This window comes from Cynocephalus volans, chromosome 7 (assembly GCF_027409185.1).
Source record: "Cynocephalus volans isolate mCynVol1 chromosome 7, mCynVol1.pri, whole genome shotgun sequence".
NCBI lineage: Eukaryota > Metazoa > Chordata > Mammalia > Dermoptera > Cynocephalidae > Cynocephalus > Cynocephalus volans.
In genome coordinates this window covers 129668261-129684962 of record NC_084466.1, presented here as the reverse complement: position 1 = coordinate 129684962, position 16702 = coordinate 129668261, and the positions used below count along the sequence as shown (strand labels likewise).

The window sequence follows — 16702 nt, the reverse complement described above, 5'->3', positions numbered from 1 at the left end:
ATCAGTGTCAGGGGAATGGACTAGCTAAGCCGCTAGCCTTACAGAGTTCAAAGTAAGAAAATAGGATACAATTTAAAAATTTTCCAAAAAATAATGCTAACAGCTAAAATATACCTAGTGCCTATGAACTTGTAGATGCTTTGCATATCTCATGTAATCCTCATGATAGCCCTGGGGGAATGAAATATGACTCCCACTTTACAGAGAGAACCAGGTTCAGAGAGTTCAAAATGTGCCAGAGGCCCTGCGCAGAGGAGGAGGTGTGGCCAGGACTCAAGCTGAATCTGTAGCCGCACTGCTCAGCTCCAGACCTCCCATCAGAAAGTGGCAGCCTCCTGCCGTTCTTTTATCCCCCAGGGATCGGATCGGGGTATTTCCTCATTTCCTGTCTCAGTTGATGTTTTGTGGATCTTCTCTTTTAGGCTACATCCTGGGAGCCCAGCTGCCCCAGTATTACCAGGTCCTCACAGCTCCGATTACCAAGGTGCTCACCCCAGCCTCAGGCATGCAGTGAGGGGACCTCCCAAAAGGGCCCCTAAGCGCTTCTCCCTGCTGTTTTGCTGTCCAGGTATTGGATCAGTGGTTTGAGTCTGAGCCTCTAAAAGCCACTCTAGCAACAGACGCTGTGATTGGAGCCATGACAAGTCCCTATACTCCGGGGAGTGGGTGAGTGGTGGAGTTAGGCTGGGCAGCGGGGATGGAGAGGGGCAAATTCTCCAGCAAGAGTGAAAACTACTGCCGTGTGTGGAGCTCACCCAGTGAGCCAGGCACTAAGCCAAGCCCTTCATACATATTTACTGTAACCCCCATAGCAACATCTGAGAACTGCAGTTCAGAGAAGGGAAGTGTCTTACTCAGTGTCATAGAGCTAGTAAGTGACAGAGCTGACTTCCTGTCCAGGTTGTCTGACCCCCCCCCAAAATCTTCTTAGCTAGTACTCTCTACTGCTTCCCTAAGAAAAGCTCCTCCTGCACCTCCCCCATGGTATCTCAATGTTAATACCTTCTTTCCTCCCCTCCCTCCCTCCCGCAAAGCCCCTTGATTCCTTCCCCTGGGCTCCAGGACACACTCACACAGACACCCTTGTGTGGATGGGAAGCTGCCTTTCTCTGTATGAGTATGTGCTTATTGCCCAGTCCGAGAGGTGGCAGTCAGACACAGGGAAGTCTGTCCTTGTGGTATGACTTACTGAGCCCTCGTAGGAGCAGGGATGGAGGGGTGTGCACATGAGTGTGCGTGCGCCTGCTGGGTGGAGGATGGTGCCAAGTGTTGGGCCATTTCCAGTGCACCAGGAGATGCAGCTAGAAGCTGTCAATATGGCTTTTCTCTCAAGGGATAAGAGCACCCCTTCGGAAGTGGCTTTTCAGCACACATAAAGCCGGCTCCAAATTCCCCAGGGGCCGTGGTGAAGGGGGTTGGCAGCAGTTGCTACACCTTGGCCCAGCTCTGTCATCAACCAGCCAATCTGGATCTTCCAGCTGGGCCTCCTGTCCTTTTCTCTCCAGGTTTCTGGAAGGCACAGCTACTCCTTAGTTTGTGAAAAGTGCCTTCAAATAATTTCTTTCTTCATTCATTCTTTCAACAGTGATGATGGAGCACTTGCCTGTGCTAGGTGCACTTGCCTGTGCTAGGTGCACTTGCCTGTGCATACAGTAGTGAAGGGACCAGAAGTCCTAATGGGAGAGAGACACAGAGCAAGTGATGATAATGGAGCACTATGCCTGCCACAATAGGAGGCACGGCAGGGACACAGCCAAGTCTAGGGTCAGAGAAGGCCTCCGTGAGGAAGAGATGTTTGATCTGAGATGCAAAGGACAGGGAGGAATTAGCTAAACAAGAGATGTGAAGGAGGGGGCTCCAGGCTGACTAAACAGCAGATGCAAATGCTGGAGTTGACAGGATGTGTGCTCTGTTCAATGCACTAGGAAGTTCAGTTTGGTAGGAGTGCGGGGTGTGAGTGGGCACAATGAGAAGGGGGCCGATGAGCAAGCAGGAGCCCCCAAGGCCACTTGATGATACTGGCTGTTACCCAACGAGCAATGCTAAGCCTGTGGAAGGCTTTGGAAGGAGAGAAGTGGCAGGAGCATAGCTTTGAGATAGGGTTCCTGGATCTGCAGGGGAGAAAGTGAGGGAGAAGGTGGCTCAATGAAGGGCACTGCTGCAGCAGTTCAAGGAAGAGGAGAGAGAGACAGCCGGGAGAGTGTGTGCAAAGCTCTTCGGAAGGCAGAGTTGACAGCACTTAATTAGATCTGGTGAGTGACTGGAAGGGTCAAGGTTGACACCTGGAATTCTATTGGAAACTGAAGGTACCATTCACTGCAGTGGGGAAGATTGAAGGAGAAACAGGTTGGAGAATGGGGAAAAGGTGATGGTTTAAGATGCCTGCCAAGAAAACATCCAAATGGTGATGTCTGTGGGTAGCTGGACACACTGGCTGGAGCTGCACATTTGGGCATCAGCGCCATATTGTTGGTAATAAAACTATGCATAGACACATCTGCTTGGGGAGAGAGTGTAGAATGAGGGGCATAGGGCTCTGACAAAAGCCTTGAGCTCTTTTAAAGGTGAATGGAAAAGAGCCAGATGGGGGCAGGGAGAAGCACAAAGGAATAGATGCACCTAGAACTTAGGAGACTAAATCTGCCTCCAGGCACTGATTCTAATGGTCTGTCCTCAGGTATGTGCTGCTGCATCATGTGATGGGGAGCCTGGAGGGGATGCAGGGGGCCTGGGGCTACGTCCAGGGTGGCATGGGTGCCCTGTCTGATGCCATCGCAAGTTCAGCCACTGCTCATGGAGCAAGTATCTTCACTGACAAGGTGAACAGCCCATCTAAACCTTGCCCTGATTATTGGCAAGGATCCCATGATAGCACAGAATCTCGGATTTGGAAGGCCCATCATTTTACTGATGAACAAGGAGGGGCTCTGCATGAAGAGACTGAGGTTGTGCAGCCTGTTGGTGGCTGAGCAATTATCAACAAGACCCCAGTTCTTCTGCCCACGCCCTTCAAATTACCAGCTCACTATACCCCATTGGGCTGAGCCTTCGTGTTGGAGGGGGTGGGTTAAGGCTTCATGGGGAAGCTGCAGAGCTTAGGGGTGGAGGCGTGGATTTGGGATAAGGAAGCTATGAGTGCCTGGGACATAAGCAATGGAAACCATCCAAGATCCAACTTGGATTTCCCTTGCTGGGGGGTTTCTGGGGCTTCTTTCTGGTGGGCTGTAGACAGTGGTGAAGGTGCAGGTGAACAGCGAAGGCCGTGTTCAAGGAGTCGTGCTCCAAGATGGCACGGAGGTGAGGAGCAAAGTGGTGCTATCCAACGCTGCGCCGCAGGCCACCTTCCTGGAGCTGGTGCCACAGGTGAGGGCGGGGCTGTGGAGGGAAGATGCCCGCCGAGATGGGCATTGGAAAATGGGGCCTTGGGGAACCAGGAAGTCATGGGGGTAGGAGATGTGAGTGCCAGGTCTCTGTGTTTGGAGAAGCAGATAGGTAATGGGCTGGTGGCAAGCAGGGAGGAAGCCTCCCAGGTGATGAGAAAGGTGCAGAGAGGTGAGGTGACCCAGGCCATGCAGCTGGTGGATGGCTGAGCCAGAGCTGGAACCCAGGTTACTACTGAATTATTACTACAGCTTTCCTGCTATCTTGATTTTCCCCCCTTACCAACTCTAATTCCACTGTCTGTGTCAATTATCTATTGCCACCTGAATGCTGCATAACAAACAACCACAAAACTTCTGGGCATGCAGTAGGAACTATTAGTACCCAGGTCTGGAGAACTCAGTGGTCTTGGCTGAATTCATCTGACCTGGGCTTGCTCATGCGTCTGTGGTTGGCTGGGAGTTACCTCATCAGCTCTGCTGATCTTGGCTGGGTGTGTTCACATGCCTGGGAGTTGGCTGGCTGGGGTTGGTCCAGGACAGTTTCTGCTGGGGTGACTGGGGTGACTCGGCTATGCTCCCTGTGACTTCATCCCCAGGACAGTAGTCCAGGCACGCCCTCAGGGTCTGGCGGAGGGCAAAAGCAAGCAAGCTCAATCACGCACGCATCATGGTGTTTGATCTGTGTGCATCATATTTGCTAACATTGACCAATGCAAGTCTCATGGCCGAGCCCAGAGGGCACTACAAAGTTACACAGAAAAATGTCATGTATACAGGGAGGGGTGAGGATTTGGGCCAATTTTTGCAATAGACCACACTTCCTGTCCCCCAAAGGTATGATAATACGTATATGAGCTTGGAGCACCCAACTATTCTTAGGGCTATTCATAAGGAAAAGCATACTTTTTCTGAGTGATTCACTAATAAAATTCAGCAAACATCAGTGTAAAGCATCTTGTGAAGGCAGTTCTGAGATAATCAACACTTCCAGGATCTTGCAGACTGGAAGAGAAAAGAGGCCTACAAACCACTGGCCCTATCCAGAGGTGTGGGCCACTGGCAGAGCACAGAAGTGGGTAGTGCCAAGTGGGAGGGGGTCCAGGAAGGCTACACAGGGGAGGTGGCTTTGCCTGAGCTCTGAACAATGAAGAGAGTTTCTGGAGGCAGAGGCCGAGGCACCAGCCTGAGCAAAGGAAGAAGGCAGCTTCCCGGGGCCTTGGCCATCCCCAGTACTTACGCGGAGGCTTCTCCTTTCAGAAGTGGCTTCCTGAGGAGTTCGTGGAGAGAATCTCTCAGGTGGACACCCAGTCTCCTGTTACCAAGATCAACGGTAAGAGGCACAGATTGCAGAGCTCTCTCTTGACACTACCTGAGCAAGAAATCTCCAAGTGTGGGCAGAACTCACCTCCGTCATCATGTCCCTTCCCTGACCTCTGCCCTGCCCCCACTTTGCAGGTGAAATACTTTTTTTCCATACTCTCATATCCCAGTCCACCACTTGGCAGGCAAGTGACAGCTGTGGAGGGAGGACCCTGGGGCCTGAGGATCTGACTCTCCTCTTTGGTCCCTCAGTGGCTGTAGACAGGCTGCCCAACTTCCTGGCAATCCCCAATGCTCCTGGGGGCCAGCCACTGCCCCACCACCAGTGCTCCATCCACCTGAACTGTGAAGACACCCTCCTCCTCCACCAGGCCTTCGAAGACGCCAGGCATGGTCTGCCGTCCCAGCGGTAAGTGGGCTCTGGGCTTTGCATCTCCTGGGATGTTCTTACATGTGGGCCTGGGGCAGCAGCTGTCCATGCCAAGACTCAACAGGGATCGGTCTCTTCTGCCTGGCATTAAACATTCACAGTGGCTAAATCCATGTGTAAGTTCTAAGGACAGAAAGTGCATCCCAGGCAAGAAATCTGTGGACCAGGGCAGGTAAGGGGTGAAGAGCAGGACATGTCAGGGAGTATCACAGGTTAGGGGCAAAGCATGGACAGTGCAGGCATTTGGGAAGAAGAGAAAAAAATGCTTTCTGGGAAAGAATCTGATTCAGCAGCCCTCAGAGGACATACACTCGCTGAGTGCCCTGTTCTGTGTCCTCTCTTATGACTGATAGCTGCCTTCATGCAAAACTCTACAAGCATCTCCCACCTTCCACTGCAGCTGTAGCTCCATCCTTCCAGGAACAGGCAGGGATGCTATAGGAGCAAGCATCTCTCCGTCCTGTCCCTTGTCCAACAAACACTTGTCAAAAACCTATTCTGTGCCAGGCTTTGTACTAGGCATGGGTTGGGGGGCTGAGGGTCAGGCAGGGACATGAAATAGACACAAAGCTTGTAATAAGACAGGCACACAATTATTTATAGCATAAGGTAAAGAAGATATGTACCCAGAGAGCAGGGTGGAGAGCAAAGTTCATTTATCAGTTCATAAATTTTAAGGGCCCCTACGCTGTGCCAGGCTTGGCTCAGGGACCTGGGCACAGAGCAGCAAGCAAAGTCAGCAAAACCTCTGCCTCGGATGGCTGACCTTGTACTGCTGGGAGACAGGACAACAAACATGCACTGATGATAAGCCCTATGGAGAAAAAGTCAGCAGGAAAGGGGAGGGTTTGCTATTCTTTATGAGAAGGACAGGAAAGGCCTCTCTGATAACTGACATTTGAGCAGAGACCTGAAGGATATGACAATGCAGGTCTTGTGGGTATCTGAGAAAAAACATCCAGATGGAGGGAAGGTCAGGTGCAAAGGCACTGGGGCCCCACTACTGTGATGGAGGCACAGGGACGAGGCCACGGTGGCTGGAGAAAAAGAACCCGGGAGTGAAAAGTCTGAGAACCACAGCTGCTAGGTCCCATCAGATCCTGTGCACTGCTCCTGGCTTTTACTCCAGATTTATGCAGAGCTCGACATACTTTAGAAAGACCACCCTGGCCACTGTGTGTTCAAAAAGTTAGGGCACCTGTTGCAATTGCTTACTGTTGCAGAATCCACGGGAGGGAGGACAGTGGCTTGAACCAGGGAGGGGGCAGCAGAAGTGATAAGAAGAGACCAGTACTGAGTGTATTTTGAAGGTGAAGACGACAGCATTTGCTGTTGGACTGGAGGTGGTGGTGTGTGTAAAAGAGGAGCTGCTGGAAAATGGTTTCCATTTACTGAAAAGGGGAAGAGGCTGTTGGGGGAGGAGCAGGTCTTAGAGGATATCTGGCATTTGGGTTTGTACGAGTTATGTTTCAGATGCCCGGTGGACGCCAAAGTTCAGAGAGACTGTCACAGCTGAGGGATGCTGGGAGAAGGGGCATTTCACGTGGCCTTGAAGGATGCTAATATTTGGAGACCAGAGGGGAAATGTGCTTCAGGTAGAAACAGGGTTGTAGGCAAAGGCGGCAGGGCAGGAAGCAGTTCACGGGTCTGTAGGGTGTTGGATAGCCCCACAGCTCTGTTGTTTGGCCTGCTCAGGAAAAGGTGATTGGGCAGCAATAAGGCTGCCTGAAATCTGGCTGCCTGAGTATCTGCTTAGGCCTGGCCTCTTAACTCATTAGCATTGCATGTCTGGACCCTGGAGTCCTGGGCAGAGCCCGGGTGTGTGGTGAAGGAATGCAGGAGCAGGCCCAACATTCAGAGGGACCAGGACCAGACCTGGAGGCCCGGCAGGGGCTGGGGGTGGGGGCGCCTGCACAGATGGACAACCACGTGGGTGTTAGTGTCATCTCAGGGCCTGCATTTTGTCTCGAGTCATTTCAGAGCGGCTCCCAGCCTTTCCTTCAGGGCCACTGCTGCTCTTCAGACCTGACCCTCTCCTCCCCACTTGTCACAGGCCCATGATTGAGCTCTGTATTCCTTCCTCGCTGGACCCCACCCTGGCTCCCCCCGGCTGCCACGTTGTCTCCCTCTTCACCCAGTACACACCCTACATGCTGGGTGGAGGCAAGGTCTGGGACGAGCAGGAGAGAAACGCTTATGCAGACAAAGGTAATGAGGGCTACACTGTTCTGTCTCCAGAATGACAGCTGGCCATGCAACCCGACTGGACTCCTATCCTCCTGACTGCCCCATTCAGGGTGGCCACCTTCAGGTCAACATAGTGAATGTCACTGGGGTCGTGCACTGGGCTAAGAGAGCTGAGAAGACAATTCCTGCCCTCAAGTTGCTCACAGTCTACTGGGGGAGACTAACTACGAAACCAGTTATTACAGTACAACATATGGTATCAAACCAAAGGAGGACGCCATGAGCCAGAGGGACAGAAAGACTTTGAAAGGAAGGGACATTTCAGCTGGGTTTAAAGGATGAATAGGAGTTGCTCAGGCAGCAAAGGGCATTCCAAGCAAAAGAAATAGCTTCAGCAAAGTCATGAGGTGGAAACAGCTTGTACATTCAAGAGGAGACAAGTCACTTTGCGACTAGGGTTGGGGTAAGGAGGTAGGAAACAGTGGGGGCCTGGACTAGCCTAAGACCATAGGTCTTTAGGATGAATTATTTATTTGCCTGTGGACTGTTTTGTTTTCAATTATTTATGTATAATTTGCATATGATAGAATAGGCCCTTTTAAGTGCATAATTTAACAAATTTTGGTAAATTTACCACGGTGTACAACAGTAACACCTCCTCCTCTTCTTCCCAACGCCATCTGACTTCCTGCCGTCGGGCACCCCAGTGTTTGGCTGCATCGAGGCCTATGCTCCTGGCTTCAAGGGCTCTGTGGTGGGCAGAGACATCCTCACACCACCTGATCTGGAGAGAATCTTTGGGCTTCCTGGAGGGGTGAGTATAAGCCCTGGGGTCCCTCATCACATTCTGCTCCCTCCCTCCCACCCCTCGCTGGCTGTGTCCTCTTGGCTTTACTCAGCCCTCATTGGGAAGGTAGGACAGTGCAGAGACCATGGCTGAGAGGGGACAGAGAAGTGGTCAGATCTAGGGAATGGGGGAGGAGAGGGGACACAGAGACACAGGGGAGGTGGCACCAGCTGAGATCACCAAGACGGTGGCCCTTCTACCTCGATGTCCACGTCAGCCTCTCCATCTGACTTTCTTCAGAGGGAGCTCCCCTCCTTAAGGCAGCATGTTCTCAGACTTCTCAGTTTATCAAAAACTAGAGACTGGGGGCAGGAGACCAGTGACAAGGCCAGGTCCAATACGGGAGCCCCTAGCTGCATGTGGCTGTTGGGCACTCAGGAGGCGTCTAGGCTGCCATGAGATGTGCTGCAGGTCAAAGTGCCCCACAGATAGCAAAGACATAGCACAGAAAGAATGGGAAATGTTTCATTAACAATTTGTATATTGATTACATATTGAAATGACAATAGTTTGGACATATTGGGTTAAATAAAATATATTATTGATGTTAATTTCACCAGTTTGCTTTTACTTTTAAAATGTGGCTACTAGTAACCTAAAGTTACATGTGTGGCTCATGTCACGTTTTTATTGGATAGTGCTGGTCCAGGTATAAGGAGGGCCGGGCAGCGGGGACGGAGGGCCCGGGTGGGTGAAGAGGGCATAGGGCAGGTAGGATGGCGAAGTCTGGGTAGCAGTGTGCACCTGCAGGTTGGGCTGGAGCTGATGTGAACGATCCAAGCCGGAAGGTGGTGTCATTCATGAGGCAGGAAGATGGGGGAAGAGCAGCCATGAGAGAAGAGAATGGGCTCGGTTTGGGATATAGTGACGGGGGCAGCCAGAGACACATCCCCGTGATGCCCAGCAGGCGTTGGTCTTGCCCAGAGCTGCCTCTCGGGTCGGACCTTCCTCTCATCCCACGTTGCCCCTTTCTCCACCTGGGGCTGGTCTGATCCAGGCCAGCGAGACAGCCAAGCTCAGGTCCCAATGTCCCTTGTCTGCCGATTACTGTGCTCTTGCTGGAGCTTGGACCCCCAGGGTCCAGGCTCAGATGGTGCCCTGGCCAGAGAAACATGTTCCAGCAGAAGCGTGTGCCAGCAGCCTGAATTAGTCAGACTCGTCTCTTTGTCAGACATAGTGAAGGGGACGCCTAGTCCACAGCACAGCCCTTACTTACGATTGTCCCTTTTCTTTCCCGTTTGGTTTCCTCACACTCTGAAGATGCCGCCTACCCTTCTTTCTTCCTGAAAAATGCCTCTGGAAACTATACCCCCAGCCCTACGACATGGCCTATTCTCTCTCATCCCTTCCCCTTCTGCATTTTAAGAGACCAAGTGTGTCGTCCATTTTTGTTGTTTATAGCAGAATACCTGAAACTGGGTAATTTGTGAAGGAATAAAATCTATTTCTTACAGTTTCAGAGGCTGGAAAGTCCAAAGTCTGGGGGACACATCTGGTGAGGGCCTTCCTGGTGGATCTACAGCCATGCAGGGTGTCGCATGGCAAATGGCTTGAGCAAGAGAGCTAACCGGCTAGCTCGCTTTCCTTATAAAGCCATCGGAACAGCACCCATGACCACCCACTACACCATCGACTTATGACTCCATGAGTGGATCCATCCACTCACCAGGGCCTGGGCCTCACAGTCTAATCACTTTTTAAGGCCTTGCCTTTCGATGACCATAATAGGATTTGCCACCCTCAACAGTGGGGATTAATATGTAAACCTTTGGGGGACACAATTCAACCCATAGCACCAAGAAAATATCCTGGGAGGAGAAGAACCGTCCTTGGAGAACAGGGGAGGGGAAGAAAGAGCTGGGCAGTGAAGACTGTAACACTCCTACGTTAACGCCCGCGGCCCTGCCTCCTGCAGAACATATTCCACGGTGCCATGTCCCTGGACCAGCTCTTCTTCGCCCGCCCCGTGCCCCTGCACTCCAGCTACCGCTGCCCACTCCAGGGCCTGTATCTCTGTGGAAGTGGGGCCCATCCTGGTGAGTGACCCACAGTCCCTCTGCCCTGCATGGGCTGCGAGGGTCTCCAGAGGTCAGAGGCTTACAGAGGAGGAAAAGGATACACAATGAGGGGGCAGCAGGGAGGGATGGGGACAGAGAAGTCCCACTGCCACAAGCCAGCTCTCTTCAGAATTCTCAGTGTGAGACACAGCAGTCGCCTCAGCCGGGCTGGCCACAATCTCAGTTGAGCTCATGCCTCCTCCTCAGGAAGTTTCAGGATGTGTCCCACTGGAGGCACCTCTCCAAATTCCAGTTTGAGGTTGCGGGAGACTCATGTCCCTAAATTCCTCATCCGTGTTAACACCCATAAGGATCAGTAAAGTTAGGTTTCTCAACTTTAAAATTCTCTCTTGTACCCAATCCAAGCCTAACTGATCTCACCGAGGCTACCAAATCATAGCGATACTCTGTGAGCTGTGTGGGCCTCGGCATCTGGAAAGGGTCTGTACTTCCACATCTCCTGCCTCCAACCCTTAGTCTTAGATTTTAATTTTGCCTGCTGAGTGTCCCGCCGTCTAGCATGTCGACTCTGAGACCTTGAGAGGAGAGCGCTAGTGTGGACTGCAGGCCTGGCCCCTCCCGGAGCTTTGGTGCAGGGAGCTGGATGGCAGCCCAGAGTCTCTTTTAATAGTTGTCCCGGGTGATCCTGATGCCCGAAGCCCTAGCGCCACCCTGGAAGCAGCCCCCCTCGGCTTTGTCCCTGGGCCTCTGTAAGCCCCGCCCCTGCGCTTCCCTGGTGGGTTTTGAGCAGAGCTTTGGTTCATGGGGGATTCCCTTCCAGGAGGAGGTGTCATGGGAGCCGCTGGACGAAATGCGGCCCACGTGGTCTTTCAGGACCTCAAGAGTATGGGACCCTGAACCAACTCTGACCCATCAAGAAGAATTCACCCCTGAGCTTCTAAGTTCCCCACTGAGTCAACTTCACAGGAAGCTCTGCTGCAAAGGACACTACTTGACGCAAGAAGTCCTCAAGGTTCAAGCCATTATTTTAGAAGAAACGTACAAGTTACATTTAGTATAAGTTAGCCTTGTGCCCCACGCCTCCGTGAATGAGCTGGTTTTGTTTCATTAAAAACAGTATTTTATACAGACAGTTTTCTTGTATTTTTTTCTATGTATTAGTAGGACTATGTAATAATAGGAGGAATAAACTTGTCTAGGATACTCAGTATTCTCAGAACGTCAGCTGGAAACAGTCCATTTGACCAGTGAAGAGTCTGGTGCAAGCATCGCCTTCTCACGGGCTGGGCCCCCTACCAGCTGAATGGACGACTGCCCCGGTGAGGCCCGGTCACCTGCTGTCTTGTTCCCAGGAAACTAGAAGAATGCACCCAATACCCCAATGACCCGCAAAGTCACCCACAGCAGCCATGGGCCTGAAGGACCCTTAGCATCTGAAGTCATCAAGACCTGCAGTCAGGCAAACAGCAATCAGGGGTGACTGCAAAGAGGATTCCACTGAGGCCATCTGGGAGCCGCCATTCCTGATTCTAGAGCATTCAGCCTCCCACTTCTCATGAGCTAAACCTGTCACATCACTAAAACCTTTCAATATAAACCTATGTAATTCTAAAGTGAGATGGGTTGTCACTCTTGGTCAGAAAGACTCATACAAATGTCCCCTGGTAAAGCAGCTGTCCCAGCCAACTTCTCCTTTTCCAGCGGCCAAGGCCATGGTCCAAAGCAGCCCCATCTGCAGAGGAGACAGAACCTGTCCCAGAGCATCTCCTCCCTCTGTTCACTGGGAAAATTTACACAGATTAAGATACACCCACTTATTACTTAATGTTGATAAACTCAAATTTCTCATTTGTACGAGCTGTTTTAAAGATCAAATAAGACTATAAGTCATGTCTTAGTCCAGTATATCTGGCACATAATAAGCATTCAATACATGGAAGTGTTGCCACTAATGTCATTGCTGAAGATGTTACTGTCATTTTCATATTCTGCAGAAGGCAGTCTTTTTAATATTCTTTTTTTCTTTTTTAGCCTGGCACCCAGAATTGAAACTATTCCACTAGAAGCTCTGTGACTAGGACAGGGTGAGCAATCTTGGGGTCCACCAAGCTTTTTCCAAACTAACCCCCCACCCCAATTCAGCATTGCTGCAACCCACTTCTTGAGCTTGTTGGAAATTTGGTTTCAGTCAGGATTGCTGGTTTTCTGAGATTTACTTTTCTCAAAAGAATTCCCAGGGCCCAAGGGAATAAATGCTTGGAAAGAAAGAAAGGAGGAGGGAATGAGGGAGAAAGACAAAAGAGAGAGCAAGGGGAGAAAAGAAAGAGCGGAAAGCAGGAAGGAGGGAGGACACAGGCCGAGGTCCGGGGCGGACTAATAGCTTTAGCAAGCTGTGTCTTCATGTTCTGTGCGGGCGTTTGTCTCTTTCATGTCCCACCTGGCCTCAACAGCACACCTGCTCCTGATGCTCCTAACACAGGAGCGAGCAAACGTGAACAACACATAGGAACTTGGGAAATGCCCGAAGGCCTGGAGCAGGTCACATCTGACTTGGTCTTTAAAAATTTTCATTGCTTTTTCTTGGTAAACAAAAGTCACAAATGCTTCCTGTAGGAAATTTTTAAAATATGATAAGAAAGAAACATAAAACTCACACATAATCTTACTACAGAGGTGATCGCAGTTGCCATTTTCCAATATTCCCAGCAAGTCTTTCACATAATTGGGATCATATTCTATATTGTACGTATGGGCTTTACATCTTTCTTTCATTTGATTTCATGTCATAAGCATTTTTCAGTGTCATAAAAATTCTTTGAAAACATTATCTTTAATAGCTGCCCAATATTCTCTTGTAAGAATGTCCCATAATTTATCATGGGACTTCCAGTTCAGCCTTGGCCTTGAGTGCTAATTAGCACCAGCCAAAGGCCCAACAGCTACTCTTTTATCATCTCTGTTCCTAGTTTAATGTCTCCTTATCATGTCCGGCATCACAGAGGACAGCCGCTGTCCGGGCAAACACTCCAGGGAGGGGGGAAGAGCGGTTTTAGCAGCAGGGAGAGGAATTTCCCACTGTTTGGTGATCTCCCCTTCTATGTCTCATGTGTCTGAAAGATAACATTTGGTCCACACCGAAGACAAGATAGGCCTCGACACTGTGGGGTGCATTGGTTTATAGGAGCCCCGAGCACATGCCAACCACTGAGCAGGGTGGGTTACTCTTACCCAAAGTGATGACTCTGCAAATTGGCCATGAACTGGGCAAATGGGTCCCTTGCTGACTCCAGTGCATAAAACTCTTACAAAGATAAATGTCAAGCCATATTGTTACCTGATTTACAGTTGCCCATTTCCCCAAAGCAGTACGGACCACTTCCTCTGAGACACAGTCCTATAAAAACCTGAAGTTCCATGGAAACCTCACCTGGTTAAGTCATTATGGCATGAAGAAGAGCCTCTGCTCTGCTGGCCCCTGGGCGGTGGTGTCCAGAGTCTCAGTGAGGTGTGAGGTTTGCAGCTCTGGGAGGAAGCCACTGGCCTGGACGGAGGAGTGCACTGCAGGCCTCATGAGTGTGCGTCCTCCTGACACATGTCTGGCTGGCAGAGCAGTTGACAGCCGCCAAGTTCTTCTGTGGGACATTGATACTACCCCTGTGGTAAGGGCGGGGGAAAGAGGCCTGCCAAGCACAGGAGGGCATTCGTGGGGGAGTGAGGATGCACGTGAAGTTAAAAGAAGAAACACAAAATGCAAAGTAAGGAGAAACACAAGTGGACATCAAACCTGAAAAAATATTTAACCTTACTGGGAATCAGTTACATGCAATTAAAACCAGACAATCACGTTTTACCTAAAAAAAACTGAGAAAAATTATTTGTGAAAGAAAATTACCAGCGTGGGGCCAAAAAGACACTCTCACATGTTGTTGGCAGCAGCAGACGTTTGCATTTGATAATGGGACTCAAAATCCCTCCTGCATGTGCTTTGGTGGGTTATTCCACATCTTGCCAATTATCTGCAGGAAAATATCAGAAGTTCCCCAAGGATTTCAGTACACGAATAGTCAGGCAATGTTATTTGCAATGAAATAATATTGGAAACAACCTAAATGTCCCCAAAGAGAATTAGTTTAACTAATCATGCTAACTGCACGTGATGGAATACCAAACAGCAACTTAAAAATTAAATTTTTGAAAGTACTTTTTTAATCACATGGAAAAATGGTAATAGAAAGTAAGATACAATAGGATCTCAATTTTGTTGATGGATAGATCTGTCTCATACATGTAATTTATACATATATAAAACATACATGTATACACAGAGACAGAGACAGAGAGAGGGACAGAGACTGAGAAGAACAGAAACAGAGAAACAAATGGGAAAGAACGAAGCACCCGCAAGGTCACGTAGCCTGAACTCCTTCTGGCCGCTTGGTGGCAGTTTGGAAAATGGTCCTAACACTCCTGCATATAACCTATCTTAGCTTAAGAATGAGCCTGTAAAGGGACGTAAATGGACAGGGCTTTGAGACTTTGTTTAAAATGATAGTCTGAGCCTGGGCCAAACGGCTTGTGAGTTGCTTGTGCATTGCTATACATTTATTGTGGATAAATCAGAGGATTTCTGACATGGTGCAGGCCTCAGAGGTCCTTCGTGGAGGCACGGGGTCCTCAGTCATCTCAAGTTCCCGTAACAACACAGACGGGAAAGGAAATATGCAGATTTTCAGTGTTTCAGCAGCTCAACAGAAACCCAGCATCCTTGTAAGGAGACTGCAGAGGTGAACCCGAACATGGACTTCCTCTGATTTTATCTGATGTTATGTCAGCTCTGTAATGCCTGGGTTGTCAGACCAGCAGCTCCGCAGCTGATTAGATACGTGTGCTTTTGACTAATAAGAGAACTGGAAGATGAATTAAATGATACTGAGCAAAGGACATTAGCTTGGTGTGTAGAAATCTTCCAAAACAATGTGTCTCTTAAGAAAAAGTAATAAAATAATAAAGAAGGTCGTCAGTAGTGAAAAGGCTTTTGAGCCAGACCTACACTTCCTCCACTGTACCAGTTGGTCTTTCTGTCTGGGCCTCCAGGACCTGCAGAGAAAGTGTAGGTCTGGCTCAAAATGCTGTTGTATATAAAAGGGTTGACTGTGTCTTCCTTACAGAGGGGGTGTGAGGATTACACATATAGAAACAAAGCTCACCCAAATATGTACACTGTAGGACCCAGCGTCTCCAGCTACAGCCAATGGAAGTGCTTCCCTGTGTTCACCAAAAGACACATTGTGGACTGCTCATACCAGCACTATTTCTAATACTTGCAAACTGGAAGCTACCCAAATGCCTATCAAAAGTAGAATGGATAAGTAAATTGTGTTACATTCACACATGGAATATATTCAGCGATGAGAATGAATGACCTAGAGCCACATGCAACAATGCTATGTTGAGTCAAAGAAGCCAGACACAAAATAATACATGCTGTAGGATTCCACTTGTGCAAAAACGGGCTAAAGCAAAGTAGTCTGTTAGAAGTTCACCTCTGAGGGTGTTAGCTCCTAAAAGGGAGCCTGAGCAGGGCTTCAAGGGTCTTGGTAACATCCTCCTGTTTGATCTGTGTGATGGTTATGCAGGTGTGTTCCATTGCTGAAAAATTCATCGCGCTCTACACTTAGGGTATCACAGCTTTCTGTCTGTATATTATACTTCAACAGAAAGTGGAAAAAAAACTAGCTCAGTGCCTGGAACAGTGATAGTACTTACTAACATCATTACTACTTGTATAAAGCTCCTATTTACTGGCAAAGCCCTATGTCTGAGTCTAGTCTTGGAAGGGGAAATGGAGGAGGAGGGTAAGAAAGGAAAAGAGACAGAAGGGAAAGGAAAGGAAGGACATGGGGACAGACCCCTGAGGATCCCCCCACCCATGAGCCCTGCTTGCTGCTGTCCATGCCTTGTGTGGTCCCCTCCCCTTGTGTGTGGGTAAGGCCTGTGGCCTGCTTCTAACCTATAGAATGTGAAAAATGTGACAGGATGTATGTGATTGTGTTACATGGGATGAAAGTGCCCATCCTACAGGACTCTCTCCCTGGTGAGAAAGCAAGTAGCCACATTGGGAAACCCTCTGTGGCAAGTGACTGCCGTGGTCTCCAGCTGACCGAAGTTCTCAGTCCTACAACCTCAGAGAACTGGATGCTGCCAACAATCCTGTGAGCAGGAAAATGGAGCTTCACCAGTCGAACCTCCAGATGAGAATGCAGCTGGCCAGCATCGTGATGACAGCCCTGGGAGGCCCTACACGGAGGACTCAGCTAAGCTGTGCTGAATTTCTGAACTATGGAAACTGTGAGACAATAAATGCAAGTTGTTTGAAGCCACTAAGTTTGTAGGAATTTGTTACACTGTAATAGATAACTAATACCGGGGAGAAAGACAAACAGCCTTGCTCGTGGTGGGTACGAAGTACATCTCATGATATGCATTGAAATTGTGTCCTAAATTTCAAAGTATTCTC

The 16702-nt window shown here is 49.6% G+C and overlaps 1 protein-coding gene across 1 annotated transcript in view; it reads left to right on the top strand.

Moving 5' to 3' along the window:
- Positions 1 to 15863, top strand: part of PYROXD2 (pyridine nucleotide-disulphide oxidoreductase domain 2) — a 30553-nt gene extending 14690 nt beyond the window's left edge. Inside the window, exons 7-19 of the mRNA XM_063101597.1 lie at positions 423 to 484; positions 569 to 666; positions 2678 to 2819; positions 3229 to 3363; positions 4641 to 4713; positions 4956 to 5112; positions 7187 to 7341; positions 8028 to 8134; positions 10083 to 10203; positions 11006 to 11068; positions 13552 to 13844; positions 14806 to 14952; positions 15822 to 15863. Coding sequence (XP_062957667.1) covers positions 423 to 484; positions 569 to 666; positions 2678 to 2819; positions 3229 to 3363; positions 4641 to 4713; positions 4956 to 5112; positions 7187 to 7341; positions 8028 to 8134; positions 10083 to 10203; positions 11006 to 11068; positions 13552 to 13844; positions 14806 to 14952; positions 15822 to 15863 — 1595 coding nt within the window. The remainder of the gene's footprint in view (positions 1 to 422; positions 485 to 568; positions 667 to 2677; positions 2820 to 3228; positions 3364 to 4640; positions 4714 to 4955; positions 5113 to 7186; positions 7342 to 8027; positions 8135 to 10082; positions 10204 to 11005; positions 11069 to 13551; positions 13845 to 14805; positions 14953 to 15821) is intronic.
- The last annotated feature ends 839 nt before the right edge of the window (positions 15864 to 16702 follow it).